General features: G+C 46.6%; 9 protein-coding genes and 1 long non-coding RNA gene across 16 annotated transcripts; 6 read left to right on the top strand and 4 right to left on the bottom strand.

Annotated features, from left to right (window-relative positions):
• Positions 1-634: 634 nt before the first annotated feature.
• LOC136188944 (uncharacterized) lies at positions 635-6,774 on the bottom strand. 2 transcript variants are annotated; one of them, XM_065976759.1, is made up of 40 exons: positions 6,707-6,774; positions 6,269-6,661; positions 6,095-6,212; positions 5,994-6,036; positions 5,871-5,930; positions 5,754-5,817; positions 5,594-5,701; positions 5,491-5,538; positions 5,402-5,436; positions 5,292-5,352; positions 5,209-5,241; positions 5,133-5,158; positions 5,013-5,081; positions 4,882-4,963; positions 4,702-4,791; positions 4,560-4,645; positions 4,469-4,509; positions 4,335-4,414; positions 4,224-4,282; positions 4,132-4,177; positions 3,986-4,076; positions 3,886-3,924; positions 3,766-3,839; positions 3,669-3,718; positions 3,519-3,615; positions 3,377-3,472; positions 3,210-3,320; positions 3,054-3,153; positions 2,881-3,001; positions 2,669-2,822; positions 2,491-2,610; positions 2,401-2,439; positions 2,233-2,346; positions 2,122-2,183; positions 1,991-2,071; positions 1,857-1,934; positions 1,639-1,802; positions 1,552-1,581; positions 1,415-1,501; positions 635-1,364 (listed from the first exon to the last, which is right to left on the bottom strand). In XM_065976759.1, the coding sequence occupies exons 2-40, from the start codon at positions 6,353-6,355 to the stop codon at positions 1,099-1,101; spliced, it is 3,210 nt and encodes a 1,069-aa protein (XP_065832831.1). In that variant the 5' UTR covers positions 6,356-6,661; positions 6,707-6,774; the 3' UTR covers positions 635-1,098. The 2 variants fall into 2 exon arrangements, with proteins under 2 accessions (XP_065832831.1, XP_065832832.1); XM_065976760.1 differs by lacking the exons at positions 6,269-6,661; positions 6,707-6,774 and having other exon boundaries at positions 6,095-6,253.
• LOC136188960 (uncharacterized) lies at positions 6,029-7,559 on the top strand. Its single transcript, XR_010670339.1, has 2 exons — positions 6,029-6,239; positions 6,287-7,559. It is a non-coding gene; the product is annotated as an uncharacterized lncRNA (long non-coding RNA).
• Positions 7,546-9,556, bottom strand: LOC136188957 (damage-control phosphatase ARMT1-like). Its single transcript, XM_065976781.1, has 7 exons — positions 9,496-9,556; positions 9,350-9,435; positions 9,078-9,285; positions 8,919-9,024; positions 8,626-8,861; positions 8,369-8,540; positions 7,546-8,317 (listed from the first exon to the last, which is right to left on the bottom strand). The coding sequence occupies exons 3-7, from the start codon at positions 9,125-9,127 to the stop codon at positions 7,562-7,564; spliced, it is 1,320 nt and encodes a 439-aa protein (XP_065832853.1). The 5' UTR covers positions 9,128-9,285; positions 9,350-9,435; positions 9,496-9,556; the 3' UTR covers positions 7,546-7,561.
• On the top strand, positions 9,080-10,123 carry LOC136188958 (N-alpha-acetyltransferase 80-like). 2 transcript variants are annotated; one of them, XM_065976782.1, is made up of 5 exons: positions 9,080-9,261; positions 9,315-9,448; positions 9,492-9,567; positions 9,627-9,750; positions 9,806-10,119. In XM_065976782.1, exons 1-5 carry the CDS (start codon positions 9,158-9,160, stop codon positions 9,992-9,994), a joined length of 627 nt encoding a protein of 208 aa, XP_065832854.1. In that variant the 5' UTR covers positions 9,080-9,157; the 3' UTR covers positions 9,995-10,119. The 2 variants fall into 2 exon arrangements, with proteins under 2 accessions (XP_065832854.1, XP_065832855.1); XM_065976783.1 differs by having other exon boundaries at positions 9,150-9,261; positions 9,374-9,448; positions 9,806-10,123.
• LOC136188948 (adhesion G-protein coupled receptor G6-like) lies at positions 9,734-13,493 on the bottom strand. 2 transcript variants are annotated; one of them, XM_065976767.1, is made up of 14 exons: positions 13,360-13,493; positions 13,222-13,291; positions 13,092-13,160; positions 12,880-13,038; positions 12,561-12,778; positions 12,365-12,508; positions 12,216-12,310; positions 11,742-12,165; positions 11,648-11,693; positions 11,493-11,596; positions 11,310-11,440; positions 10,973-11,256; positions 10,622-10,913; positions 9,734-10,569 (listed from the first exon to the last, which is right to left on the bottom strand). In XM_065976767.1, exons 1-14 carry the CDS (start codon positions 13,456-13,458, stop codon positions 10,062-10,064), a joined length of 2,643 nt encoding a protein of 880 aa, XP_065832839.1. In that variant the 5' UTR covers positions 13,459-13,493; the 3' UTR covers positions 9,734-10,061. The 2 variants fall into 2 exon arrangements, with proteins under 2 accessions (XP_065832839.1, XP_065832838.1); XM_065976766.1 differs by having other exon boundaries at positions 12,844-13,038.
• LOC136188946 (integrator complex subunit 7-like) lies at positions 13,469-20,899 on the bottom strand. Of its 2 annotated transcripts, XM_065976765.1 has the most exons (27): positions 19,712-20,899; positions 19,525-19,651; positions 19,343-19,472; positions 19,143-19,289; positions 19,032-19,085; positions 18,901-18,984; positions 18,793-18,839; positions 16,887-16,969; positions 16,715-16,831; positions 16,541-16,663; positions 16,366-16,477; positions 16,212-16,313; positions 16,049-16,155; positions 15,909-16,005; positions 15,726-15,856; positions 15,496-15,654; positions 15,391-15,438; positions 15,189-15,341; positions 14,966-15,139; positions 14,804-14,907; positions 14,666-14,737; positions 14,493-14,613; positions 14,398-14,439; positions 14,246-14,344; positions 14,067-14,178; positions 13,922-14,013; positions 13,469-13,847 (listed from the first exon to the last, which is right to left on the bottom strand). In XM_065976765.1, exons 2-27 carry the CDS (start codon positions 19,601-19,603, stop codon positions 13,602-13,604), a joined length of 2,835 nt encoding a protein of 944 aa, XP_065832837.1. In that variant the 5' UTR covers positions 19,604-19,651; positions 19,712-20,899; the 3' UTR covers positions 13,469-13,601. The 2 variants fall into 2 exon arrangements, with proteins under 2 accessions (XP_065832837.1, XP_065832836.1); XM_065976764.1 differs by having other exon boundaries at positions 19,525-20,899.
• LOC136188953 (ankyrin-1-like) lies at positions 17,018-19,390 on the top strand. The gene has a single exon (XM_065976775.1). The coding sequence runs from the start codon at positions 17,099-17,101 to the stop codon at positions 18,782-18,784; it is 1,686 nt and encodes a 561-aa protein (XP_065832847.1). The 5' UTR covers positions 17,018-17,098; the 3' UTR covers positions 18,785-19,390.
• On the top strand, positions 20,192-23,167 carry LOC136188954 (uncharacterized). Its single transcript, XM_065976776.1, has 11 exons — positions 20,192-20,343; positions 20,394-20,498; positions 20,551-20,632; positions 20,688-21,077; positions 21,142-21,225; positions 21,281-21,752; positions 21,804-22,029; positions 22,081-22,252; positions 22,308-22,692; positions 22,744-22,795; positions 22,847-23,167. Exons 5-11 carry the CDS (start codon positions 21,165-21,167, stop codon positions 23,153-23,155), a joined length of 1,677 nt encoding a protein of 558 aa, XP_065832848.1. The 5' UTR covers positions 20,192-20,343; positions 20,394-20,498; positions 20,551-20,632; positions 20,688-21,077; positions 21,142-21,164; the 3' UTR covers positions 23,156-23,167.
• An 88-nt stretch (positions 23,168-23,255) lies between these two features.
• LOC136188955 (uncharacterized) lies at positions 23,256-25,429 on the top strand. Of its 2 annotated transcripts, none has more exons than XM_065976779.1 (8): positions 23,256-23,416; positions 23,557-23,977; positions 24,051-24,222; positions 24,272-24,461; positions 24,511-24,616; positions 24,726-24,792; positions 24,847-24,895; positions 24,948-25,141. In XM_065976779.1, the coding sequence occupies exons 1-8, from the start codon at positions 23,320-23,322 to the stop codon at positions 25,004-25,006; spliced, it is 1,161 nt and encodes a 386-aa protein (XP_065832851.1). In that variant the 5' UTR covers positions 23,256-23,319; the 3' UTR covers positions 25,007-25,141. The 2 variants fall into 2 exon arrangements, with proteins under 2 accessions (XP_065832851.1, XP_065832849.1); XM_065976777.1 differs by having other exon boundaries at positions 23,257-23,416; positions 24,511-24,600; positions 24,654-24,792; positions 24,948-25,429.
• Positions 25,430-25,463: 34 nt separating this feature from the next.
• LOC136188951 (fibroblast growth factor receptor 3-like) lies at positions 25,464-27,893 on the top strand. Of its 2 annotated transcripts, XM_065976772.1 has the most exons (11): positions 25,464-25,588; positions 25,636-25,769; positions 25,819-25,963; positions 26,015-26,146; positions 26,192-26,632; positions 26,683-26,873; positions 26,927-27,055; positions 27,108-27,334; positions 27,386-27,426; positions 27,481-27,577; positions 27,630-27,893. In XM_065976772.1, the coding sequence occupies exons 2-11, from the start codon at positions 25,746-25,748 to the stop codon at positions 27,745-27,747; spliced, it is 1,545 nt and encodes a 514-aa protein (XP_065832844.1). In that variant the 5' UTR covers positions 25,464-25,588; positions 25,636-25,745; the 3' UTR covers positions 27,748-27,893. The 2 variants fall into 2 exon arrangements, with proteins under 2 accessions (XP_065832844.1, XP_065832843.1); XM_065976771.1 differs by having other exon boundaries at positions 25,494-25,769.

Raw genomic sequence — 27,893 nt, forward strand, 5'->3', positions numbered from 1 at the left:
TGTAGGCAGGGCGAAGGGGGGCTTCGGCCTCGGTTTACGCACTGGGATTAACGATCGCTAAGGTCTTATTGTTGCCAACAAGCACGATCCGCGCTAGGCTGAGCGGTTACGGCTTGGAGGGGGTGTTCAAAAATGGCCTGGTTGCCGGCACTTTTCTCACCCGACGGCACGATTAGACCGAGGATGATCCGGCCCAGGAGACTTCAATTCGGGGCATTGCACTGTCTTTCTTGTCGACTCCTGCAAACAGTGGTCAACCGCTCTCCACTTCCACAAGCCCCGGTTCTTCTCTGGAACACATACCGAAGGGTTTGGTACCAGCGCGCCGGGGGACTCGGTTTTAGGGGCCGTTTCTCGTCCAGGCGGGTACTGAATGGAGTGGCCGATGAAGTCGCACTCGCCCGACATTTTTTGGAACCGGTGGTCATCGCTTTGCGGTGGCTGCCTTGGGCTACGAAGCGTCCAAACCTCCCCGTGGTGTAGCCTGGGTAATGCGAATATGGACGCACTAAATCAGGTACGTACAGAGATTGTTTGACAGTAACTAATGGAATTTTTGTTTTTAGGAGCGTAATTTAGTGAAATGTACAACGGTGGCAGGAATATTGATGGGAACACAGCGTAGACTTAGGATGGATTTTGTTTTTATTGCACTGCATGCTTTACCGTATAACTGTCGATTTTCTTCGTGTATTTCATTTCTTTATAAAATAAATGAACTTGAGCGTGAACAACGCCTTCAATGTCGCTGGTTTTAGATCGAAAAAAAGAGAGAAGATCTTGGCTGTAGCGCACTGGAGACCCGGACTTGCAACGAATGGAGCTACCGAGAGCTCTGGTGTGCTTGTAGGAGGCTCATCGGTCTCGTTCTTGCGTAGTCGATGTAGTTTTAGTGTCAAAAAGTCAAAGAGGCCGCAAGAAATTAGCTTGGCCGACGGCAAAGGGCGACACTTCGCCGGAGAGAAGCCCTGGGGAATGCTTCACAGCACTCCAAAGTTAGTAAGCAGTGTGTCAATTAACCCTTGGATCGTTCAAATTAATATCACCTCATAAACTGATTATCTACCTGCAGAGTTTTTGATTATATGGTAGAAACGTTTAATTTTGATTCTTAAAAATGACCGATTGTATAGCAGAAACCTTTTCAGTTGCGAGAGAAGGCAATAAAATTGAGCTATCACTCTGACGCTCCTTCTTAGATGACTCGGATGTCTTCACCGTTGCCAACGTAGCAAATGATCGAACAGGAGAAAGAGGCAACACGGGCAATACCCCACCACTTATAGAAGTCGGTATCTGGCGTGTGTGCTGTACCTTCTTGCTGATTGCGCGCACCAAGTCGCGAGACTGTTTGAGACTGTGAGCTACGACGAAACGAAATGTATAAAGCTAACACGGACTTCACCTGTCATACCTTGCATTCTGAGCCTCATCTTCTCTGTGAAATAACCCGACGATATCCACTCATCAAAATCAGATATAAGGTCAAAAGCGCACAAGCCTAGAAATCGAGACATATAGACCCCTTCAACCCTCTTGTTTCTTCTGCACCTTGACTGTCTTTCCAACGAAAATCGGCTCCTTGAAAAACGCAAACTGCCATACATGCATACTGACCAAACATTGACTATGTCCTACCGGCGTCCAGTAACAGACTCGCTGAATAAATCTGACTGTTTTTGGTTGCCACAAAAAGAGGCGTCTGCGACCTAGCGTTTGCTGCGTTCACATCGGCGTGAGCAGCGAGAAGAGCTCGAACAACATCCGGCGAACAATTGTGCTCAATAGCCAAGTGAAGAGCCCTGTTAATAGCCCAAGACTCTTCAAACTTTTTTTCTACGTAACGCCACAATTACGTATTCTTTTCGTCGTCGAGGGCGTCACATGTTGCTCCGTTGTCGATAAGAAATTGAACGGCATTTCCAGGCACAGAACTGGTGAATTTAGCGAATTGTTTACATATCCCCCAAAAGAGTTCAAATCGACTTGCCTTTTGATTTCTTCTATCAAAAGGCTCTTTAGAATTTGATCTGATTCGTCGGGCTTAAAAGAAAAATTCTGAGTCATTAACCTATAAGAAACCGGATATGGTATAAAAGTACAAGGAAAAAGTCTGTTTACCAGCTGGCGCACGCAAAGTAGTCGTTAGCCAGTGCAAGATACATTAAACTGGGAGGTTCAGTCTGTGTAGAAATAGCAAACGAAAGAAAATCAAAAAGATATTTTAAAAACCTCGCTTTCCCCTTCTAAACACAGCCGTATCTTTCCCTGGGCGTCCCAATCAAGAAGAACGCGCATAGCATCGACTCGACCATGCTGAGCACAGCAGTGAATCGGCATGAATTTCTTCGAAAAAAAACAATTTACAACGACGGGCCCCTCTTCGCGGAAATCAATCACCTGATTATTTCGTTCCGTCATGCAAGCTCCCTTACGAAGCTACACAGGTAAACGTCTCATTCAGTCGACGCTTCTCCCAAATCACCATACCAGCGCTTCAATGGAATCAATATCAGTATCTAGGCCCCGTTTGCCGACGCATCGTCGATGCAACGTCGTATCGCCGACGTCATCGATCGCATCAATATTGACTCCAGCACAAAGTAATAACTGAAAAAGAATAAAATTATTTTCTCTTATATAATAAAGAAAGCGAATGAATATACACCTTGATCGTGGAACTGTCTTTGGCCACGTGAAGAGGCGTCGCTCCGTTGCTGTTCAACGCGTTGAAGTCAACCTGTTCACGCAGAAGCACGTCGAGAGCGTCAATATTTCCCATCGACGCAGCCACGTGCGCTAGCGTGTCACCAGCAATGCACCTTAGTAGAAGAGGAAGATTGCGAAGCATGCACGTGGGTGGGCATACATTGGTTTTACCGGCTCTGGAGATTCACAAACGTATTCTTGCCTTGCGCGTGATTGTCCAGAGCATCGAGTAACATTTTGTGATCGCACTTTTTTAGTCCAGATATGAGTCTTTTGTATCCTCTGTGCTTTTCTGAGAAGACAATATAGGCCTAATATAGTGTGTGCAATTTTGGCTCGCATACCGAGAAGATATCGTTTCATTTCCTCGTTTCTCAAGAGGTCAAACGCCGTCTTGCTGTTACGATTTTTGATTTCGATATTCGCATTCCATTCAATAAGCAGCTAGCGAGAGAGAGCCGGTTTGAGAGAAGCCTTCTTGTTCTATATTGCTACTGTACCTGACAAACGGGTCGATGCAAGCTTTCGACGGCCAAAAAAAGTGCCGAGCTGCCGAAGTGATTTCGCAAGTCAATATCCGCACCACACTCAAGAAGATATTGAACAATTTCCTAAGGGAGACACCTGTCACAGTGGAGGTAGCACGCGGGAGAAACTCCGAGCTGACCAGGTGGCCGTGACGAGACGCTAGATGTAGTGCACAGTTTCCACTCGCCTGTTCTCTACTATGCAAAAAGCTCTTGGCACACTGAAAAAATACCACCTACGAGAAAAAGTAACTAGGACATTTCGATGATAGGCGAACGAACCAGCTTCTGTGCTGTTTCCAAATCGCCAGTTTTTGCGGCAGTGAAAAGTAGCCGTTGACATTGAAGATTTGACCCGGGGAAAACTTGATAGAGAAATCTGAACGAAGAGGAGTAGAACATATGGATAGTCAAGCAAATATGTTGTCCTACTTGGAACCCGCTTTGAGCATCCTATTTCTAGATTGGCTTTCAAAGAAGATCTAGAAAACAAGGTTTCAATTAATTTGTATTTAATTACGATCTGCACCTCAAATTTGTCTTGAAAATGAGAAACGTTCAAAACTTCAAACGATTTCGCTCCCAGCATACTCCAAACGCTTTCTAGAAACGCAATTCGCTTACTTGATAGACAATTTCCTTTCTCTACTTTTCACAACGCTGCCAGAGAAGTCATCAAAAAATTCCCCTGGGAGAGAATAACAGTGAGGATCTCAAGAGCAGACTTTAATTAATTAATGACTTCTTACCGGTATTGACGTCTCGTAGGACGACTTTTCGTCCAGCCCAGATAGTCTCTTTTCCTGCAGTAGTAAAAAAGCCTCGTCCGCACGTTAAGCTCTAAATCAAACGGTCCGCGTTGAAGTAACGTCTCGTCTCTTTCGCTATTTTTTACCAAGTTAATGCCCAACGCGTCCACAAGATCATTAATCGTCATGGATCTAAAGGATCGTGTAGCTGTTATCGTGACGTCTTTGTTAGCCAAACCTCGGTATTTTCAAGACGTCAAATCGATGATGAATTTTTTCTGCTACGCGAGATCGAGTCTAGATGCGGAGAGCACGCGTGAGAAAACGAAAGAGGAACGTGTTTTTTTACCTCGGTCTGGACTTGATCCGCGTGTCTCATCCACTCGCAGGCGGCCGGAACGTCGTAGTTCATTTCAATCCAGCCAAGCTCTAAAGACGCGCACTCAATTGGCTAAAAAAGCAAGTCGCCTTCGTTTTTCGTACCTTCGTTCCATTGATCCCTTTTCTTCACAAGATCCTTTTTCCTGACAATAGAAGTTCCAAAATCGAAGTCAAGTAAAAAAAATTTCCTGACTTTCTCATGTCGCTCATGGACTGCACAACGTCGGGAAACTGATCCAATTCTCGTTCTGCACTCGCAATCAGTGACACTAACTTATGCTATCATAAAGGCATTGGTGTGCATAGAGAGAAGGCTTGACTCTAGGCGATTTTACGTGGCGATTGGCAGCGGCTCTCGCCTGCTTGAACTGATAGCCAAGCGTAAAGAAACTGCACATGTAAGAGCCAATGGCTTTCAGATCAGCCTAGACATATATACATGAATAGGTACCTATACTAGTACCCCTTTTGCTACGTAGAGTGAAACGAATCTGCGGTTGGAAAGTCTTGCTTACCTCCATTAGATTTCCTGAGTCAAGTCCACTGGGAAATCGAAACAGATCTTCAGCACATTTCAGCACCAAATTAATTGTCCATCTGTAAGGAAATTCGTGGGTGTTCTTTCTTTCCAAGTTATTCCCCGCACCTGTCATCTAATAGGACTTCGGACGTGAAAGTGCCAGGTGCGAAGGAATTAAGAAGACCGCACAGAACCCTTTCAGAGATCAACTCACCACCCAAAAATAACAGAGACAGTTCTTTTTACCTGCTGCTAACAAGATCATAAAGACTCTGGGGGGAAAAAGTCATAAGTAGCAAAAGTGAATGAGAAGAGCCCTTACCTCAATAGAAATCCGACGACACTCTTTAATAAGCTAGAAGAGAGAATGTATCAGAACTAATAATTACGTATTCCTCTCTCCACCTTCAAATGATCTTGGACAAGCTGAAGAATGCATGATTCCGCTGAAGGCTTTTTCGTCCAACTAGAAATTGGAATAGAAAAAGCGAATATTAATCTCCCATTCATCTTACGCTCGCCTAGACTTCTGCACAGATTGTTTGGTCAACTAAACAAATAGAAAAAGTATAGGAGCCCTCATTCATATGCTACGCACACATACTGGGGTTGGCGATTTTTGCTTTTCTTCCAGACGAGGGTCACTTCTCAGCTAAGAAAACCGTGATGACAGACTAGTACCAATTTATCATCATGCGTATAACAACTTGGAACGGTTCGGCGATTATAATGCTGTCGTCCAATTGAAGAAACTCGCTCTCCTCCCAAACGTGAATGACGTCTTGCTTCACAATTTGCCAAAACAAATCAAAAACCTAACATCCAAAAAAATCCCCGACGTCCATGCAAAATTAACCAAAAATCGACCTCGTCGGCTTTGAGAACGGCTAATAGTTTCGTATCCGTTCTATATCCGCTTGGGAGATGACCCCTTGAGAAAATAGACCGAAATCTCATTTCTCCTCGTTTCCTTTACTTGTCTACCTTTGTTTAAGTTCCCCTACAAACCAATCGAATCGAAGCTGCTTCTGCGAAGGCGAGAGACTACCGAGAAAAAATGGTGATCCGGTTTGGTTGTCATGCCAACCGGTTTGAGGTGGTTCTTACTTGTCCATGCTCTGCAGACGTCGTAGAGGTTTTCCCGTTATTTCTGGTTAAGAAACAAAGACTCGATTGAGAAAAAAGGATCGGAGTCGACCGTTCTATGCCTTCGAGAAGAGTTTTCAGGTGAATTCCTTTGGTCATGTCCGTTAGGACGTTCTCGATGGGAAATCCTTTCGACGATAGTCGCATGTTTACCCATGCGGTAAAGCCGTTGACTCTCGCCTGCAGCGACATCGAAACTCGAAAGAGGTGAAAGGGTTTGTTTCTTTTGTACTGACCCGTATACATGTATTTAGGGAATGATAATTACAGTATTCCCCTTTCGTCCTGTGCCCTTTCGTATGGGAAAAACACTTTGCGGTCATTGCAGGAACAGCAAGACATAAAAGAAGCGGAAGAGAGGCGAGTCGCCGTCACAGCCAAAGTTGAAATGATCCAGAGACTCCAAACCTTCTGTATTATAGAAATCTAGATTGACCAGTAACATTTTGCAAAGTGCAGCAGTTGTAGGTTTCAACGTATTATGCAAAAGGAACAAAGACCGAAATTAGCCATCAAGGGAATTCCCTCGAGGGACTCACCCGGTGGGAATTAATTAATTGACCCCTACCAGTCCCCTGACCTTTGTTGACGCAATTCGTTTCGATATAAAGCCACCGGTCTCCACCGAACTAAATCAGAGATGACTTCGGCAAAGTTGTGCTTCCGTGGTTTACCTTCTATCGTCAATCCTTGCGAAGACCGTCGCATCGACTTGCTCTATCCAGAAGCGGACGGTCCCCCTCGAATCTCTGACAACGACATCGTCGCCGTTCTACCAGTTGGCTGGAAGAGGTTGCAGGAAAGCATTCTGCAGATAAAAACGACGTCAATGGGACACGTCACAATACCCTTTTCCAAAATTTCGCTGGAAGCAAATCGACATCCAGGCCGGCAGTACCAACTCGTTTGCGTGCAGAAAAACTCGTCAGAAGTGATTGGAGTTTCGACGCCCTTCTGCTTTGGCGATTGCGACGACGACCTGAGCTTCGACAGCGACAGCGAACTCGATTCGGATGTGGTCGTAATTTGCACGAGAAACAAACTCGCCGGACGACGACGAAGAGGAGACGAAAAACCGACAACGAGGGATAATCCCAGCTACGATAAATTGATTTTGGAGAGAAATCAATACAAAGATAACTTCCTCCGAGAAAGAGAACTTACGAGAAAACAGGAAGAGCGTTACCGGCAGTTGCTCCACGAATCAAGATCAAGTACAGACTTCCTAGTGGAACAACAGCAGCAAACGATCAAACAACTAAAAGACGAACTTGCTCACAAAACTTCCCTCATTCGAAAACTGGAGAAACGGTGTCAAGAGCAGCAGAAGCTCGACTCCTTCGCGGACAGCGTTATCTATCACCCGCCGCCGTACGTACCGCCCGACCGAGTCGAAAGGCCAGACGGCACCGAACACGAATGTCCAGTTTGTCGCGAACTATTTCCCCATGGGAACACGTACCTTTTTCAGAAACACGTTAATGATCATTTTTTATTCCACACCGGCGAAATACATTATTAAAATAACGCTAGACAGCCAACTGAATAACAGCGTACTGACCCGAAACCAACCAATCCCTTGCCTCCCCAAAGAGCTCATCGGCTCTCCCCGACGCCAAGCCCGTGACGAGCTCCGCTTTCAACGATCGCAAAGCGCAAAGAGGCGCCGGTCTAAAACCGCACAGGGACTCGGTAAACGAAGTGCAATGCGCCCAATGCCTATCAGCTAAAAGCTTCCTATAATTCAGATCCCCCTTAAAGAATATCAGATCGGCTTTAGCGAGATCGGCGTGGAGATCGGGCGCGATATCGTTCATGTGAACGAACTCGTGCGGGAGAGTCCAGAAAGCGTGCTCGGTGACGATCCATCGATTCGTTTCGACGCGCGATCGCCACCGTCGTCCGAGCGCCGACAAGGAAGCGTCGGCGGCGTCGAGCTGATCGAGCAGCCAATCGAAGTCGCGTCGAAGCGCGTCGGAAACGAACCAGGGAATCGTTTTCAGATGCAGGTGAACATTTCGCGCGAGACCCGACTCGAGAAGCCAATCGGCGAGACAGAGATCGTTGAAGAGTTCGAAGCCGGAGTTGTCGAGAACGACGTCGACGCGACGTCGAGACGAGCGGAGGAGAACGTCGAACGTTGAATCGGCGTCGTCGACGAGAATGTGGTCGTCGAGCGCAAGGAGGGCGTCGTGGGACGACACCTGTAGTTGACTGAGATCTTGGGAATCGTTCGATCTGGTCGCTAGTATACTGAGGTCGGTCTTGTTACCCCATAAGGAGTGCTTAGAAGGATTGATTAGTAGCTCTCCGGTGAAGAAGAGTATCGTTCCTACCTTGAGAATTCGTTCAAAGTCGCCTCTGAGAGACGCTGGGTCATCTTTCTTGTCTTGAGCTCTTTTGATGTACTGATCGAAGTTTGCGGCCAATGTGAGCATCGCCTTCTTGGACGCGTGAAACGACTCCCGCTTCTGATTCTCAAAGGGATCGAACGTCTTCAGTCGATCACTACGCACGAAGAGAAATCAATAAATAAATATAAATAAATAAATAAATAAAATTAATTAACTATTTATTTTATTTTCGCTTGTACCTCAATGCAATCGCTTCCCTAATTCTCCTATACATGTAGCATTCGGCGAATAGCCACGACGTGGAAAACCACGCTGGTTCGACGCCCGTCTCCGCCTTCACGCGATCGACGAGCCCGTTCCATTGCGCCACGTCGTCGCCGTCGTCGTCGACGCGGCGCATTGGCTTGTTCGTCGTCATTTCGCTTTTCAATTGAGAGAGACGGGCCACGATCGAGGAGCAGTCTCTCGTGCCCGCCTAGAATTAGCCTGGTTTTTCTTTTTTTTTTTGGTCAAGAAATCTAGGTGAATCTACCTTATCTTTGTCTTCGTTCAGTTTTCCGCCGTGTCTGTGCACGACGTCGATCGCTTTGGTTAGAATGACTGGCATGCGATCGCGGATCGTTAGGAAAGCGAACGTGCTGCATCACGATGCGTCAATTCGTGCAGCGTTTTTTTTTTCTGAGGAGCTCACCCTTCGTCCTTTCCAGAAAGACGAGCAGGAAGACTCTTCTTATCAGTCATGCTGCTGCAAATCGTTCCCGGATAGGAAAGATGGCTGCCGCGACAATTTCCTGCCTTCTTCACGATCGTCCCGATCTGCTCGATTCGACCGTGGAGCTAATCAACGACGAATGGAAAATGTCCTACAATGCGAGGTAAAAAGGCGGCTACGAGGACCCCTTTTGTCGAAAAAAAGTCTCGTAAAAAGGAGAAGATCAATCGAGAATTCGTCGTCGCAATTACCGTGCTCTCTTCTATTGATTGCAGACAATGGAACCGTTATCGGTCACGCCCGTTTGAGCAACGTTTCGAAACCGGCGAACGCGATTCTGGTCCAAACAGGTTGGAAAACGTCTCCGTGGCTTTTCTAAATATTCGGCGTTAGTTACCGTAACTAAGGAGCTTCGAGGCCAAGGCTACGGTCGACTTCTAATGGAAGAATGTGAGAGGATTGCCAAGGGGTAGATATCTACGAGGAAAATCAATGAATCCTCTTTTCCATCGTATTCTTTTCGGTCAGGATGGGAAAGAAAACGATTCATCTATCCAGTCAAGACAAAGAGTCGTTCTATCGACATTTGGGATACTCTAACGGGCCAGTGGTGTCTCCTATCGTCAACGGAAAGATTCTGCAGCCAGAACAAGTAGTACCAATAAAAACAAACATAGCTTACATTAAAACATGACTTGCATTTTTAGTTACAAGCGCTAGAAGCTTTTCTTGAAGGCAGCAAAGAGGTGGCTCTTCTGGAAGAGCCTCCACTGGCAGCTGAAGACGAAGAGGCCAATCTTCCGCCACCGCCTCCTCCTCCACCGCCTCCTCCTCCTCCTCAGATGCCTAAAATAACGTCAAAGCCGCGAATATGGCTATCAAAGCTGCTTCTATAAAAACTAGCAGTTTTTTTCTACGCGTACATATATGTAGTGTAAGCTTGATTTTTTTCTCTCTCTCTAATTAATTGTCAAGAGATTCGGTCGAGATATTCGTCGAGACCGTTTGCAGCGACGTGCCCGACGTGTTGTTTGTCATTTTGACGGAAGAATAGCGAGTAGGACAGCAATAGCTGCTCAACTGCTTCCGCACTTTGTGATTCAAAACGATGTAGAATAGGAGAATGCAGAAACCTTGCAGCGAGTTGAGAATGGCGAAGATGTAGTGAAACGTGGTTCCGAGGGAGCACACGGCACTGTTTGGGCTCGTCGCCTTCGGTAAGAAGGATTGAAAATCGACGAGCGTTAGTACGCCAAATAGCCACGTCAAGCCGAGAAGACTCGAAACTAGAATCATCGCTCGGGCTCGCGATTTCTCTTGAGAGCGCGCTTTTCTCGTCTTCGTTTTCATCTTTGCACTCCTTTTCAGGACAAAATAAATGCGAATGGTTATGGATAGGTTGAAGATGACGATGATCAATGCAGGAATGGCAAACGTTCCTAGAAAAACGCCGTTGTTCTTCACCCAGCAACTAAAGAGAAACATAGCTTTTTCTTTTCGTTGAGATCGATGATTTTTCTTACTAAGAGACGTCCTTTTCGATCGTATCGTCGTCACGAAACACGTCAATAGAACCGTAAATTTCTACTCCTCCTTGGGTGACGTTTGCTGAGATTGTGGTAGGCGCGTCGTCATCGTTGTAGTAGTCATATAAGGTCGAAGTATCGTAGATGTAGTAGTCACCCGAAAAGTATTCATATTCAGTGGCAGTAGACACATTGGTCGTATAATTTGCAATTGATGGTTCAGCAGAAGACGTAGATTTCGTGGCCAACTGTATTGACAGGAGTACGGCTACAATCAAGGCGGGTATACCTAAAAAACGGAGAAAGTTTATGTCAGATTAAATACTTTAATTAATTGATCTAGATTACCGTATGATACAAAGTATGCTACTTTGAGAAAAGTTTCCGAGCTTGTGTTCACTCCAATTGCTATGACGAAGTCTCGATACATGCTGATGCCTTCCATGAGTGTCCAAAGGAACGTTGACATTAGAAAAAAGTGAAGTAGCAGAGCAGTTGTCGTGCAGCCTCCGTAGGAACTGGACGCAGCGGGTCGAATTGTAAGGAAGACGATTAGACTGAGAAGAAGACTGATACAAAAGTTGAAGATGATGTGAGTTGAATTAAGCATCGGATTTCGATTTTTACGACGACTAAATAGCAAGGTCTAAATTAATAAACAGTACAAGAAAAACGCGACCCGTACCATTTGAGAATGGGCAGACAGACGAGAGTGACGAGCAGGCCGAGTATTGACAGAGCACAGCCGATGTAAGATATGACAGAAAGGGCTGAATCACTGACGGATTTACACGGACAACCCTCGCCGCAGAGCGTCTACAAAAACTTGCTTCCATCGCTTTCACGGCAACACTAGTACTAGGCTTACAAAGAGAACGGAAAATGACGTTAGGTGATTGCACGAGCAGACGACAGTGGTCGAATTGCTTTCGACGACCTCGCAGCCGTCGCTACTCCATCCGCCGTACCCATCTAAGAAAGCGGGGCTTCAAACATACGCAAAGGATATTTGCTCTTTCAGACCATTTGCCCATTCATCCCAGTACACGCATTGAGGAGCATAAGCAGCCTGAACCAATTAGTTATTCGAAGATTTCGACGTCATCTTATACTGTACCTGAAACGATGTGAATATCATCTTGACAGGATCCTGGAGATTTTCCAACGACACATTGTTCACAAAACAGCCGACCACTTTCGTGTTGTTCTCCACTCTTCCGGCCGGCAATTGCAAGTCTTGAAACAGGTCGGACGAGTTGTACAGCAGAAGATTGATTCGAACGTCTTCGTCGCCAAATGAACTCAGCAACGACTCGGGCAATTCAATTCCGACGCTAACGTCGTCGTTGAGAAGACTGCCCTGGCCGTCTCTTCGTCCAAATCGACCCTGAGTTCTAGTTTCGTAAAAGGAGAATCCCTTGAAATTTCTCGGAGATATGTCGAATAAGTCGGCTATCAAAGAATCCTCGTCAATCACGGGAAAGGGAGGATTGACTGGTAAGGGGTATTCTCGAGTCGCCTTCTCGATGCCACGTATTAGGCTGAAAAGGTGAGAAGTGAAAAAAACTATAATCAATTTGATTATTTCTACTTTTGACTGCTCTTCGTCGCCGCATTTCCTCTTCGGAGCAATTCTCGTCCTCCCCGAAGTAGCTCAGAGGCCGCTCCAAAGAGATTCGTTGCAGTCTAAAAGCAAAAGTTTACATTTACCCGAAGGAGTCTTCTACACGTGCTCCTGACTTCAATATCCGGAGGTCCCAAGTCTAAAACATCGTCAAACAAAGTCGACGCTAAGGCGACGTCTTGAGGAGACAGATCCATCGGCGGATGAGAGAATAAAGATCGCAATGACGATGCAACCGCTTGAGGTTTCCCAGCCTCTACCTACACAAAAAAGAACCTTCAAGGAGCTCCTTCATTCCAGTAAGCAATTTACGTCAGCAAGTAGGCCATCAAGCCCCTGTGATACACCCGACAAATAACTACAAGCTGACGTATTTGGCTTGAGCCATCCCTGTTGACGGCAGGTTCTGAAAGCGATCTCCCCTCTCTTTTTGCTCGGACAAGGAACGCGTACGGTGGAATCAATGCGAGCAAGAGGCCATCGAAAGACGCCCTTTCCGTCAACAGTCTGACCCCTCGGACAGGATCGGCCTAGGCAAACGTAAAATAGCATTAACGCCTTGTTACGACGAAAAATTAAGGAAAGGGGTACGAACGCCGCCTTGGTTTCTTTAAATTTGGTTTCTGTAAACCTGGTGGTTGCTGTGGTTGTTGTGGACCGGGATTTTGTGGCCCAGGAGGTTGCTGTGAACCTGGTGATTTGGGTTGCTGTGAGCCTGGTTGCTTTTGTGGCCCAGGCGGTGTGAGGGGTCCAGCTGGTTGCTGTGAGTCTGGCGGCGTCCGCGTTCCGCCTAAGCGGAACCAACTTAACGTCATACGGAACTGAGGAAAACGTTTAGCGTACCTGGTCGATCGGAAGCTGAAGAATTGCGAGGAAGAGGTGTCGGACGGTTGCTACGTTTCATTGATGGACCTATACAACGTGAGACGAGTTCCACAACACCGATTTCCCGCGTGTATTCTTTCTATAGTACTTTGTGTGTATCCGCTTTTGTTAGGGGTCGCAGAAGACGGCGAAGTTGAGTAAACTTGGGCTCCAGACGACTGAATAACCGCGAACAAAGGAGGGCCTCATTCCATTCAAATTGACGGTTATTCCTACGAGTACATACCGGTCCAGGCGGAGGACGCCGTTGCTGAGAGAGGCAGAGCGTCGCTAGTGCGACACAGACGACGGCGACGCGCACGATAAGCCCTACAGACGCGCTCATGACCGTGACCTTAAATGAATATCCGAGAGCAAATAACAGACTCAAGTACGCGTGAGCCCCACGCAATCCGTTGATGTCATTGTACCAACCGGTGACCCCTAGTGCCTCTACTTTCCCACACAAACTAAACACGCTCTACCCATTCAAAAATTTGTTTTCTCCTGCCGTCGCGTGGAACTGCGGACGGACAGAGGCGGATCTTTCAAAACGTCCAAACTTATCCGAGGTCCAGTCGTCCACTGGCGACCCGTCTCGTCGACGAGATTCGCTTCAACAGAGACGTCGTAGCGACCGGAGTACGGAAGGCGGAGCAAAAACAACGCCGTGAAGTAATTATTTTTAGGGCGGACGAGCCGTTGAAGGGATTCGGGGCCCCACTCCGCTACGACCTATATGCGCATAATTGAGTTCGTACCCGGTGGTTCCTGGCACGGGAAAGCGGAGGATGGGTCAAAACATTTACCTTGCCGGTGAAAGGATCAGCGGGAGGTGATCTCCTGTCGTGACATGTTGCTTTGACCGACAAATGCACCGAAGCCGGTTGACGATAGTAGCCTAAAAGAGAAGAAAGAAAATAGCACGAGAGCAATACGTCGCACTGTCTTTGCCTTCGGTGCCCTTATGCTGAATGACGCCTTCGACTCCCAGAGTGAACATGTCGACGTTCGACGGCACGTCGGCTATATTCGTCTCCGAATTAGGGGTCGGTGTGAGGGCAAGCTGTGCAAAGGAACAAGGTTAATAATATGATTGGTAAGGGCGGCACTGCTCGCGCTTCTGTTTTTACCGTAATCGACGTCACCTGCCTACTTTGGAAAAAGTATGGTGGAAAACAGAGAGGCGTCAGTAAAAAATGCCGCGACGCTTCGCACAAAAATTCAACAAGCTGAAACGAATTCCAGCGTCATTGTGCGTACTGTACACAAAATCAAGTCGTACCTTAGCCGACAATCCGAGAGCGTGTAAGCGAGGAAGGTCGGCCTGAATATCAAAGGATGAGAACGCCACTCGATCGTAAGCTCGTTTCGTCGCACCTGGGTCTTCTTAGCTATTTGCTTGCAGCTCTTGAGTAGTAAACTCGACGCGGCCACCGCTGTCGAAGAACCATCTTGACTGAAGTCGAACGCGGCGCCGAGAAATCCAAACGGCGAAGGACTAAAGAAAAAGTGCATGATATAAGATGCCCCTATCGATTATACGGAATTACCTTAAAACGGATGTTTCTTTGGGCACGAGAGTTTCAATGATTTTAGCCATAACAACGCAGCTGTGCTGAAGGCTGCAAAACACCATCACCACCACCACCGTATAACTAAAAAGACGACATCTCCACATTGTTACGTACGTTAGAACATTAGTCAGCGTATCCTGATTTGCATCAAAAAGAGACTCGTATAGCTGACCGTACTCCAGCGCAATTTGATTAAATTCTACAGCATTGGCTGTCATCTGGAAAAAAATCGTCGAAAAAAAGTCCGCCAACGGCGCGTGCACGTTGATCTCGGACCTGAGACACGAAGTTCGGCGACGCGGAAGCGGAGCCTTGGGCCAAAGCCGGCGGTGGCGACGTAAAAAAACTGACGCACGACGTGTGAAATTGCAGATGTGCGTTCAAGAGACGAGCTCTCAGGTTGCAGTAGGCACACTGGAATTTCATGTGTCTCACAGAAGACGAGGCATTCTAACGTTAATTTAGAAAAAAATCAATCCTTCTCATTTGCTCTCTCTACCTTGAGTTTCGTGGCTGCCAATCTGTAGTTTAGTACGACGTCGGGTAAAATTTGTCTCAGCTTCGGCACATCAGTGCACTGGGCGAATGCACTTTCAGCCAATGAAAGTTGACTTAGCGCCTGAAGCCAGTACACAAATTGTTCAGAGGCAACCTAAAGTAAAGGGATTAGAGTAACCACGAGGATCAAATGCCTATCGGACTTTCGTCGCGAGATCAGCAAAAATTGGCGCCGCGATAGAATGGTAGCCCTTGGAGATATATGGCTTTATCAATTAGGAAAAATCGTGTACAGTAGCGAGGTTCACCTCCTGTGCCGCTTTTTGTGCCACTGTATACGCCGTCCAGCCATCTGCTTGCGCCAACTTGCTCTCCAATTGGCTAGATATACTCTGGCGAAATTTTTGACGACTCTCCGACGTGTACAACCCCTGATTCAAGTGAAACAAGAGAGATGATACTGAACGCTAAAAGTGTACAAAAACGAGGTTTTCTTTCTTTCTTTCTTTCTATAATAGTAGTGCTATGACGTTTGTACCAATAACTCGCTTGAAGTCGATCTTTCAAGTAAACGCAGCAGGCCTTCGCGTGAAACGATAGCTTTTACGTCAAATGCATTGCAAGACGTCAACGTTATTAAACACTTGCACAGCAAAACGGAGAGAGGAACTAGAGAAAAGACGTTTCACCGCCTTCATTGATTGTAAAACTAGCGCCATACCGTTGTCAGCCGACAACATACTGACAATAATTTCCGAAAAGTGAGATACCGTGCTTGGGTCTTTTCTGGCAATCCTCACCAATGACGATAAAACGAGCTGTAAAACCAGTTGACAAAATACCAATGAAGAATCGTCTCACCTTAATTTTACTGTCCATTTCAGATGCATTAGAAAAATGCGCACAAGCCATGAGACAAGCTTCAATGGCAAGACACATCTCTTCCATGCAATCGGAATCACAATCACCTCAAAAAAAAAACAATTGGATAGTCTGCTTACATATTATTATTATAAAGGAATACTTTGATCTAGATTAGCAACAATTGCCGCCGCTACACCGCATGCCAAGGCGCCCACAGACGGATTCAAATCATAGCAAAGCGCAAAACAACCCGGAAGTAAATCTAGAAGATACCAATCGCACGTTCTCGATTCAATACAAAGACCGTTTTTTACCTTGATGCTGCATGTCAACAATCGCGAAAGAATAGGCGAGTGTGTTCAGCAGAACCAACGCGGATATTTTGACGTTATCTTCTTCACACTGCTTAGTGAACGTCCAGAGTCTCTAAACGGAATAAAAACGTTCTCGATAATGCGTCGTCACGTGTGCAGACGCAAACTAACTAACTTCTATGTGATGTTCGTCGAATATGTGAGCTGATTTCACTGCAAGCGAGTCCAAATTATGCAGCGCTTCCGTCTTGATTGTCAATCTAGGATCGTTTTCTAGATAATTTAGAAGAAGTTCGATCTAAAGAATTTCTATAGAAAAGCGCACGAAGTCCTTTTCCTCTTGATCTACTTGTGGTTGAGTTTCAAGAACTGTCACTTGAGCAAGTTTGGTCAAGGTTTGTAGAGTTATAATTACGAAACTTTCGGCTGGATAAAATGACAAGAGTTCCGAGCACAAGATTCTTACCTAAAATATTTGACGCTCCCAGAACACGTAAATTCAACTATCCTTTCTATAATACTTTGCTTGACGTTTCGATGTCATGGTGCATGTGCTCAAATATCCGAAGTAATTTCAATTTAACCGGCACCGGAGTAACCAATCCTAAAAGAGAACGGGAAGCCTTATACGGGGAGAAAGATTAATATCAAATGCGTAAACAAAAAAACGAAGATCTCGCCTATTTACAATTCATCCCCACTCTCTCCATTCGCCAAAAAAGGCCCTCCCGCAATGGAGGACAAGATGAGGCTCCAAAAGGAAACGCTCGCCTTCTTTTCGGCCCTTCGTCGAAACGACGCGACGACGCTACGCGAACTCGTCGCCAAAGGCATCGACATCACGACGACGAAGACCGAAAGCGACAATCGCACGCCACTCGAAATCGCCATCGAGTCGAACAGCGAAGAAATCGTACGAATTCTCCTCGAAGCCTCCGACCCCGCCCCCGCCTTTTCGACGAGGACATCTTCCGGCTTCAGCCTCCTTCAACTGGCCACGTTCAAGAGCACGAAATCGATAGTCGAACTCCTGCTCGCCCACGGCGCCGAAATTCGTCCGGAAAACGAACGCGGCGAAGGCATGGCAACGAAGAGTTGTCTCGCCTTGGCCGCTCTACGTCGTCGTCCCGCGAAAATCGACGTCGCTCGTCTCCTATTGGATCGCCTTTTGACGCTATCACGTGACGACATCGTCATCGCATTAAATCACCAAGACGTCACGGGACTCGCGCCGCTTCACGATCATCTCGTCGCCCCGTTGCCGGGCAACAACGATTATCTCGATTTTATACGCGATCTCTTGATCGCCGGCGCGTTCGTCGACGCGCAGAACGTCGCCGGTTTGACGCCGCTTCACGTCGCCGCCGCCGCCGGAAGTCGCAACGTCGTTCGACTTCTCATAACACTCGGAAACGCTCGACTCGACATTCGTAATGCAGACGGGCTCACGGCGGCGGCCGTCGCTCGTCGACGCGGTCACGTCAACGTGGCGAAGTTGATCGAACGTAGAGCGCGTCAAAAAGTCGATGGCACTGAATCGATGAGTCTGTACGAGACGGGAATGGGCGGTTGTCGCGTCGCCGTCGACGCGCTTCTATCCAAAGGAGCCCACGTCAACATGACGAGCGGCGGACGACGATCGATTTTACACGGCGCGGCGACGGGCGATCGCGTCGAATTGGCTCGCTATTTGATTCGTCGCGGCGCCAACGTCGTCGCGGAGGACGCGTGCGGTTGCACGCCAATCGACGTCGCCGCTCGACACCACAACTGGGACGTCGTGCGACTTCTCGTCGAGAATAAGAAGGGTGGCTTCGAGAGACGCAAAAAACGTCGACGCGGATGCAAGGAGCCGGAGTTCTACGCCGCGGAAGCGGGCCGACTTGATATGGTTTCGTTTCTCGGCTGCAATTGCTTAGAATCGGTGCTATTCGGCGGAGTCAAAGGCGGGCACGTCGACGTTGTGAATTTCGCTCTCGAGAGGGGAGTCGATCCCAATGCAACGAATGACGACGATTTGCGTGCGTTTGACGTGGCCGCGATTCGCGGTCGTTACGACGTCGCTCGACTGCTTCTGCGCCGGCCCGGCGTGTCGGCGAATCGACCGACGGGACGCGACGGGTGTCTATACCGATCGACGCTTCATTGCGTCGTTCGGACGAGAGGCGATCGCGACGTGACGCGAAACGCGATCTTTCTCGTTTTGCAATGCGACGCCGAAATTTCCGACGACGTCGATTGGCCGCCGGAATTGCGAGAATTGATTGCGGCGAATGGGAGAGGTGGGGTGAGGAGTTTGCAGTTCTGGTGTCGTCTCGTCATACGTTTCGCGTTGGGAGAAAAGGCGGAGAGGGGCGTGGATGAGCTACCTCTACCCAAGTCCTGCAAAGCCTATTTGCTCTGCAGGAATCTCCCCTAATTTCTTACCTTGGATCATTTCCGCGACTTTATTGCAGATTCCCGCTGCAAAGAGACTAATAAGAGATACGTATATTTGTTGGGTTTATTTTTTCTTGGAAATTTGCTGCAGTATACCCAGATATATTGCTAAGTTTCACTGCTGCGAATATAGCGGCCTCTTGCTCCAATTTATCGTGAGATTCCAATCCCGTGCGAACGCTAAACAAGGCATCAGTACCGCTCTATCAAACATAAGGACTTGTTACCTGTGATGAACGTTTTTTCTCTCGGCTACAATTGGAGCCAAACTGCCAAACATTCTAATATAGAAATTATTATTTTCTCTCGCAACTTTGGCTGCAAATTTGAATTTGTACCGAAGAGTCAAGGATCTCGCGATTGGATCATTGCTGTGTATGACGGAAAAGATTCGCTTCATGAATTCGTCCACGTTGAGGATTTTTTCCAAGTGAGCCTGGCTATCTTGCACGACTCTCAATACGCACAAGCGAAGGAAATTGTTTCTACGAAACCAAAAATTAGATTTAGATTTACAGTTTTTTTTCTCTATGCGTACCCTTCGAGAAAGACGTCGGATAGCTTCAGAAAAGCCGCGTTGATTACAATTGCAAATGGAAATCGATCGAATAGCCTTCCAAAGCGAATTATGGATTCGCTTTGTTCGCCGACTTCCTTCGAACGGAGTCCTGCCGCGATTCGGAGAGTCAAAATACGTGTCGGAGATCTTTTCTCGTGCACCTTTGTCCAATTTCATCAGCGCCGCATTCGCCTGCTGTCGCATTTCTTGCGAAAACGTTTGCGACGAAACGGCTGCCATGTTGACGTCTAGCGCACGCTAAATTTAAACAACCACCACGCGTTTCTCCTTGAAGATCATCGCGATCGATGTCAATCATAAAGCAGGTACGCTCATTGATCGGTTTACATTGATATCGACGTTTCCTCCTACAGATCGAAGAGGTCGAACAGCGTGCAAAAGAATGCCAAGACAAGCTCGACGAAATCGAAACTCAATTACGATTAGATGACGTAGGCGACATACGTAGGTAAGTTCCAGTTCTCGGTACAGTACGAGCGTCTACGTGATGACGTCATAAACCGCAATTTCCAGGCGGATGCTTCAAAAGAATCGGGAGAAAATTGAAGGCGATCTCGCTCATCACGGTAACAACTGTTCTCATTTTTTCTTTCCCTGATTGATTTGGATTTAGAAAATGATCTGACGAAATTGAGGTCTGAAAATCGAAAGACGATGTTCGTTTCGTGTGCCGTACTGGCTCTCGTTTTAGCGATATTTTATTGGTTTACGGGTTTTGAGTTGAGAAGTCAAACAACTGACATTTGAATACTTTCACTTCCGCCTCGCTTTTGTAATTGATTGGGGAACTGCCACTTCCCTTCACGTGCTTCCTTTGGCATGCATGCATGCACCGCCGGTTCGGTTCGTCACACCTGCTCCTTTACCGCAGTATTCGCCCTCACGTCCTATGGTAGACCGGACTATGATTCTGCTGCGTGTTCTCATCCTTTGCGTGCCGCTGATAGCATTGAGTCGAGGTAGTACTGTCGTGATTTCCCGTGACGTTGTACCAACGTTGGCTGTGAAGCTGCTCCCGGGCAAATTTCCAGTTCTCGGCCACTCTTTACTGATGGTAGCGGTAGCAGTGAAAGTACGATGGCTACGACTCAGACGTTCAAGTTGCCGCGCCATGGTAAGACTTATAAAATCTATTGATTCATGCTAATCGGGGGGTGTATGTTCAGATATTCTCCCACTCGTCATCGCTGCTGCTGTAGTGTTTCCAATCTTGATTCTGTTGATTATCGTTGCCGTCATTTTATGGAGGTAACGCTCTCCCACTTCCGTCGAAATAATTTGCATCTATTTTTTTTACCTGTAGGAGGCGGAGACGAGGAAACGGGCCGTCTGCGACTTCCCAGGAATCTATTTACCAAGATCCGGCAGATGCGCTTCAAATTTCTCACTCAAATCTTGCCAACGAAAGCGATGATGATGAAGTTTACGCCGTGCCGTTTATTCTAAGCAGTAACCAATCGGCAGCGTACAAGAAACCCGCTCGTAGTGGTAGTAGAGACTATGAAGAAGTTCATATGTCAGCCAAACGGCTGCCAAGAGGCAGCGAAACTCTGTATGAGACTATCGATTAAGTACAGTAATAACTATGTGCGTCCGTGTCCGTTGCCTAGTGCTGCGTTTGGTGCATGCCCATAACAGGCCTTTGGCATGCCAAAGGTTAGCTGTGACGTTCGTACCGATTGAGTGAGTCACGGTGAGTAAACTTCCGCGTTTCGTGGCTGCTCAAATAGACGCTCCTTTCGGATACGCTGTCATAGTGATATACTGTTCGGAGAAAGCAATGCTAGGAACAACGTTGGCTCTTCTCGTTCTCTACCTCAACGCCGCCAAAGGCGAAGAAAGTAATCCCAGTCCCTTTTGAGTTCTCTCGATTATAGCTGACTTCGACTACTGTAGCGCCTTACGTTCTCTTCACTCGAGGCGCAGCCGTGGGGAGTCGGCCAGCGACAGTCACGACTCAGGCTGCTCGTACTAATCACATCTACCTCAAGAACTACACAGCGTCGTTTGGAGTCAGCAGTTCGTCTACTCGTTACGTTAGTCCTCATCCAATTTCAATTGACTGCGATCGCAACGAGTCACTAATTTATGCTGTGGGATCGTACTCCGTCGGTTCCTTAGTCTACTCCGCTCTCTTTCGTGGCCCCATGACAGAACACAGTACGTTGTCACCCGTGGACGCGAAGCAACACAGCGGGAAAATGACGGGACTCTCGTTCAATCCATCAACTCGTTCTTTATATTATGGACTTGGTTCCCGAATCTCTTTGTATGAGATTTCCACAAAGACGACGAAGCTAGTAACGATAGCGCACGATGGACTATTCCTGAAGTCTGTGCTATCGCTTGCTGTTGATTCAAAGCGACGGTATTCAAATCCATTCAATCTAAATATTTATTGCGATTATTGATTTTATAGCTTTCTCTACTATACGTACGGAGAAGGTCGTTTTCTGATGAATAGTGGTGCTTTGCTTAGAAAGGATTTATCACAAAAGCACGGCAAGACCACAGAGCTTGTTAATAAGCTAAAAAATCCAACGGGCTTGGCTGTTGATGAGACTACAGGGAGCATTTTCTTCTCAGATGAACATTGGGCAAAAATATTCTGTTATGGATGCTCAACTCGTAAAATTCTGTCAACTGTGGGTAACACGTATTGGTAGTCTTCTTCTCAGTGTTTACTTTATATTTAGGTATTGAGTGAAGTCCCAAAATCTCTTTCTATTCTGAACGATAGATTATATTTTCGTTCCGACAACGCATTTTATTCTCTACCACTGGATTCTTGGAATACGTCCACTGCAACAAAGATTTTTGATATGGAAGGTCATATTGCAGACTTTAAAGTAGTGCTTGGGGGAAAAGGTGCTGCTATGATAGATATAGACAAACTCCCTATCTAAAATTTCCTTTTGGGCAGAACTTCCTACACTCTCTACACCGGATACAGAATCATTCCTTCATGCTGCCACAACTGACGCAAATGTCATGTTCCTGCCGACAGAAACGCCAACCGAATACGAAAAATACACAGAAGAAATTGATACTGATGATGTCATGCCACTGTTCTTACCGACTAGAGAAATACCTACGGATCAAAGATTTCCTTTCGAACCGACTCGGACTAATACGTTATCAAAAGCGGCGAGACTCGAAAAAACGCCTACTCCTCCGTTTATTGCAAATTCAGCTGCACCAATAGAAAACAACGAGGAAACAGCTAACTCTGGCATTATTGCAGCTGCTGTTGCCGTTCCAGTTGTTGTTATCATTGTCGTTCTGATCGTAGTAGTGCTGCTGTGGAGGTAGGATTGATCATAAATAATTATGGATCTATATCATATGGTGGTTTTAAGAAAACGCCGGAGGTCAATGGAGCCAAAGGCGGCAGACAATCCGGCAAAAAACGTAAGATTGAGTATCTAATTCTAATTTTTACTTTTAATTTAATTTATTTAGAATGCCCAAGATTGGGAGAATCCAAACTATGGTGCAGCACAAGGGAAAAGAAGTGATGGATCGTCGCTTGATAATCCAAATTATGCTTCCGGTAAAGCAAAACCTGGAGTTGCTCTGGACAACGTCACGTATGGCGTAAAAGGGAAAGAAAAAAACCTGGCCAATCCGACGCAAACCAGTAGTAGTAGTCAGGAAAACGAATACGAAGATCCAGTCAAGGCATTCCCTCCGGTCAAAGGACATTACGAGGAGATAGCAGGAAGCCAGTCTAAAGGCGGAAACGCGCCCATATACGAGGCAATAAATTAAATTTTAGTTTGACGTCGCTCAGAACCTGCAGCTCTATATAATTAGCTTAGTAACGCACTTACGTCGGACCCCGCCACTTCCGCGTCACACGGTCTATTCCTGTGCACTCCCTGAATCTTCTCTCGCGGGGCGTTTGGCCGCGAGCAGTCCTTCACGTGAATCACATGCCTCGACTTCACGTTCGCGCTCTTGTCCTACTGCAGTTAGGCGCCCTTTGGATCTGGGACGCCAACCGGGTGACCGCGGAAACGACGGAACAAGGTGAATGCCATGGGGACCTCGCAAGGACTGCGTTACTGTAGCGTTAGTCCCGTGCACCTCACGCTTCTAACACGGACTTCGTGACCGTATTTCCTTGTTGATTCTTTTCGTGGAGGTGTTTACATTCCACTTCTTTTTAGAGCCTTTCCTACTCTACTCGCACAATGGAACGATACTGAAAGGAGATGTCCGGCGTTTGAGCAACGATACGTTTCACCAGACGAGTAGCCTACTCGTTCAATCGAGATTTTCTGACGTAATTGCTCTCGAGTACGACTACGCGGCGAGAAAGGCCATCTTCATAGCGAAACCCCAGAAGAAAGCCGCCGCGTACGCGCTCTTCATAGCGCCTCTCGAAACCGATTCGTCAGACTTAGAGGCAATGCCTTTGAGCGACGACGCTCGACCCTACGATCTGGCATGGGATTGGCGCAATGGGACTCTCTACTGGACCCAAGGTCAAAATATCCACGTTCTCGAGCCTAACAAGTACACAACGATTTTCGTGTCACCAACGCGTTTTGGCGTCTTGAAAGCGGTTGCGGTTAACCCTAAGACGAAGTAAAGCGGAAGGGTTCTTTCTCCGTGCTAGACATGCCAGATGTTGACCTTCCCTTGTTTGTATTATTCATAGGCGCGTTTACTTCACCACATCAAAAGGTCTCTTTCGAATGAGACCGCATGAGTGGAAAGGAGAGTCGGTCGTATGGGCTCCGAACGTCACTTCGATTGCCGTCGATTACGAGAGCGGAGATGTGTACTACTACTATAACGAGTCGAAGATAGGCTGCTTCGAGTGCAAATCGGTAAAGGGAATTGATAAGGTCCGAGAAGCCGTTCATATATCCGGTTTAGACGATTGGTCAATCATTGCGGGATTTTCGTCTGGAAAGTGCATCCATCTTGACCTTCTTCGACGGAATATTGTACTTCGGATCGCCCAATAGCGTCTCTTGTGGAAAAACGTGCGATATACGAATGTCCACGCGCGCTGACGTCTTGAGAGTTGTGAGCCGGGAGGCACAGTCATTCGAAAAAAGTGGCGGTAACGGTGCATACTCAAACGATTGCACGTCTCTGATTGCGTTACGTAGCTTTTCATAAGTCGAGTCGTTCGCCGCTTTCAATCAACAAGCAGACGTTGCGGAGGCGTTCCTTTTCACTCGATTCAACTACTCAAATAGGTGGGCTCAATGCATGGTAAATCTAAGAAGTAATACTAATAATAGTGCTGCAGTTGATGAAAGCGAGAAGAACACTGATGATGGCGAAGGAAATGATGAATCAGCGACTATAACTCTGATTGCAGCTCTAACAAGTTCCATTGCTTTCGTCGCTCTTGTCCTTCTGGCTGTACTATGCGTGTGGAGAATCAGGTATAGAGTGTGTTAGAGAGACACTCAATATATAGCAAAGATTAATTATTGCAGGAAAAGACGACAAGAGACGGCTGCATTGGTTTCCAAAAATCTGGAAGAGGTGAGGACTCTTAGACTGATCCATTGGCAGTGCTAAAACTGCTTTCGTTTAGGAACGTCTGAAGAGGAACCAGAATGTGTATGGGGCCCCAGAACCGGTCCCAGCGGCTAAAGAGACAAAAATAGAACGTGCAAATGGACGCGTTTCTTTGGACAACCCCAGCTACGAGGGAGTCCAATCTCCGTCTTTTTTCCTCGGAGGTCGATCAAAGCGCGGACAATCCCTTAACAATCCGTGTTACGATGGCGTCGATTTTCCTAAAAGAGATGCGAAAGACGTAGACAATCCGTTCTATGAGGAAGTTATCGTTGGCAAGTCGTTTGAGTCCTCAGAAAAAGGAGAAATCCCGGATACGGACGCGAACGTAACGGAAAGTCCACCGTACGAAAACGCCATTATAACATCGCGGAAGACAGAAGAAGAGAAGCAGTGTTTTAGCGATGTAGACTGCGACGACGATTCCGTTTACGAGCCAGTCGAAGTAGGAGGTAGTAGTTCCGCATAAATTTATACTAAACACGGGATGTGACGCAACGTCCCCGTTGTTTATTACGAAGACGCGGCTGTAGAGTAGACCATTCCTTGGCTTGCTGCGGTTATGACCGTGACACTCGCGTTCGTTCTGTCTCTTTTCCTCGCTCTCTCACCGGCCCAGAGTCAGCCGTGCGATGGTGTTCACCTGACTGTTTACCTGTGCGTGGCGATCGACGAAGTGCCGACTTCTCTTACGTTTTCGACAGTTAGGAAAGCTGGTAACTGCCTTATTCTGAACGGACTATCACCGAGACAAGGAAACGAATTTTGGGGATCACTCGTTTTTCCAAACGATGTTTCCTTTATTCCAGTGGAAATGTGGACAAGGAACAATTATCCTGTAGATACAGATCTCTATCTTCGGCGTTGTGCTGATATACTTTTTTCAGGTGAAATTCTCTTTTGGATCTGCAGTTGGAGACTCTAGAATCGTCTCGAAGATACACTTTTCTTCTCTTCATCAAGACTCTCTGACGACTGGCGAAGTGCCACACATCGGTAATCAGCCAAGAGAAGAGGCAATAAATTCCACTGGTAAACACGAATTGATTGACTGCATGAAGAGATTAGATCCTAAAAATTTAGCATTTCTTGTCACGTTTACCTGTGCATCAACTGGAATTACATCCACTACGTTCATATTCAACATCACTGGAAACAGTTCCCAAGGAACGTGCGAAACTACAGGACGAATTTCACTACAGAAATCCTGCTTAGGTGAAAATAACGTAGATCAAAATGCTTGAACAATATGCCTTGCAGGATCTCCTACTTCAAGCAATTCGACCAGTGACAGACCTACTTCTACAAACATTTCCCTGACGGTGACCACGACACCACAAAGTGCAACCTCGTCTAGTCTTACTACGAGTAGTACTACTAGTGGTACAAGCAGAGCTTTTACCTCTGCATTGAACACCACACGTACAAAAACATCTGTGGCTTTGTTTCTTGCTGTTGGAGTCAGCGCTTTCGTACTACTAATTGTACTGACCAGTACACTGGCAGTTGTCATGTGGAAAAGAAGAAAGAAGAAATTTCCTCACGTTGAGGAGGGTGCTTTGGCGGCCAGCAACACGCGTTGCAAGTGGGAGGTCGATCCAGGCAAAATACAACTTGATACCCCAATTGGAAGTGGAGCATTTTCAAGAGTATACAGAGGAGAATACAGCTGCACAGTGGTAGCTGTAAAAGTTCTGAAAGGTTAGATTTAAAATTTAGTTGCCAAGCCTTTCGGCATAAATTGTCTTAAGGTGACAGCCTTTCGTCTGAGAGAGAAATGCTTTTGAAAGAGATTGAGTTACTAAAGAACATGGAACAGCATCCTAACCTAATAACAATGAAAGGGTGCTGCAGTGTTTCTCCTGATAGTCCTATCATGCTTATAATGGAGTACATGAACATGGGAAATCTGCTTAAATATCTGAGGAAAAATCGTTGTCTGGTAAAGCTGTTGATCTGGTTACCTTTACAATGTTGCTCTATGATAATGCTTAGAAATGCGACCGTGAAGAGTGTGAAGAACGCTTGAATGATCTTACTATACTGACCTGCGTCCACAATCAGAAACTAAAAGAGTTTCTAAATCAGTGTCTCGTAATTACCTATCAGGTGTCTCTGGGAATGGTGAGAAATGGCTATTAGCTACACAGGCACATTTTGTAATCGGAATAAATAGGAGTGGATGGAGAAACAGCACTGCGTGCATCGCGACTTGGCTGCACGCAATGTTCTACTTCATGCCTTAGATGACAAACGCATCTTAACCAAAATCTCAGACTTTGGCTTGGCCAGAAGTGCTTATGAATCGGATATGATTCGAGGAGATATGCATGAACAAAAGCCTATCAAATGGACAGCTCCAGAAGGCCTGCTTGACAACATATTTACCATCAAGAGTGACGTGTAAGACTGTTGATATAGAAAAGCTCACACCTAATGCTCTAAATCCTCTAGATGGTCATTTGGTGTCGTTCTTTGGGAAGTCGCATCACTTGGTAAGTCCAATCAGCTCAGCTGTAAATCTAATCAGGCTTTATCACAAACTCAAGGGAGTATTCCATATCCTGGACTGGAAAAACAAGTCTTAGTGACGATGATTCAGAACGGCTACAGAATGGACAAGCCCGAAGACTGCAGTGATGAACTGTAAAGATGCTTAATTAAAAACCATATTAAATGACGAGTGTCATTTCTCAAGGTATCAACTGATGCTTCAGTGCTGGCAATCATTGCCCAACAAGCGCCCACGATTTGAAAAGATAAGAACGCAGCTGGAAGAGATGGTTACTACAACAAGAGGCTACATTGACCTCTAAGTAGACGCATGCAGTACATTGTGAGACTGCATCAGCCTTTTGTATCGTTATCTGCCACTCCGGCATTAATAACGCTTAGATCCTTGTAAGTTAGCCTGAGTGTTTTATTAACATCCTCTTCTCAAGAAAATGACCACAAGCCATTG

Source organism: Oscarella lobularis, chromosome 7 (assembly GCF_947507565.1).
Source record: "Oscarella lobularis chromosome 7, ooOscLobu1.1, whole genome shotgun sequence".
Taxonomy (NCBI): Eukaryota; Metazoa; Porifera; class Homoscleromorpha; order Homosclerophorida; family Oscarellidae; genus Oscarella; species Oscarella lobularis.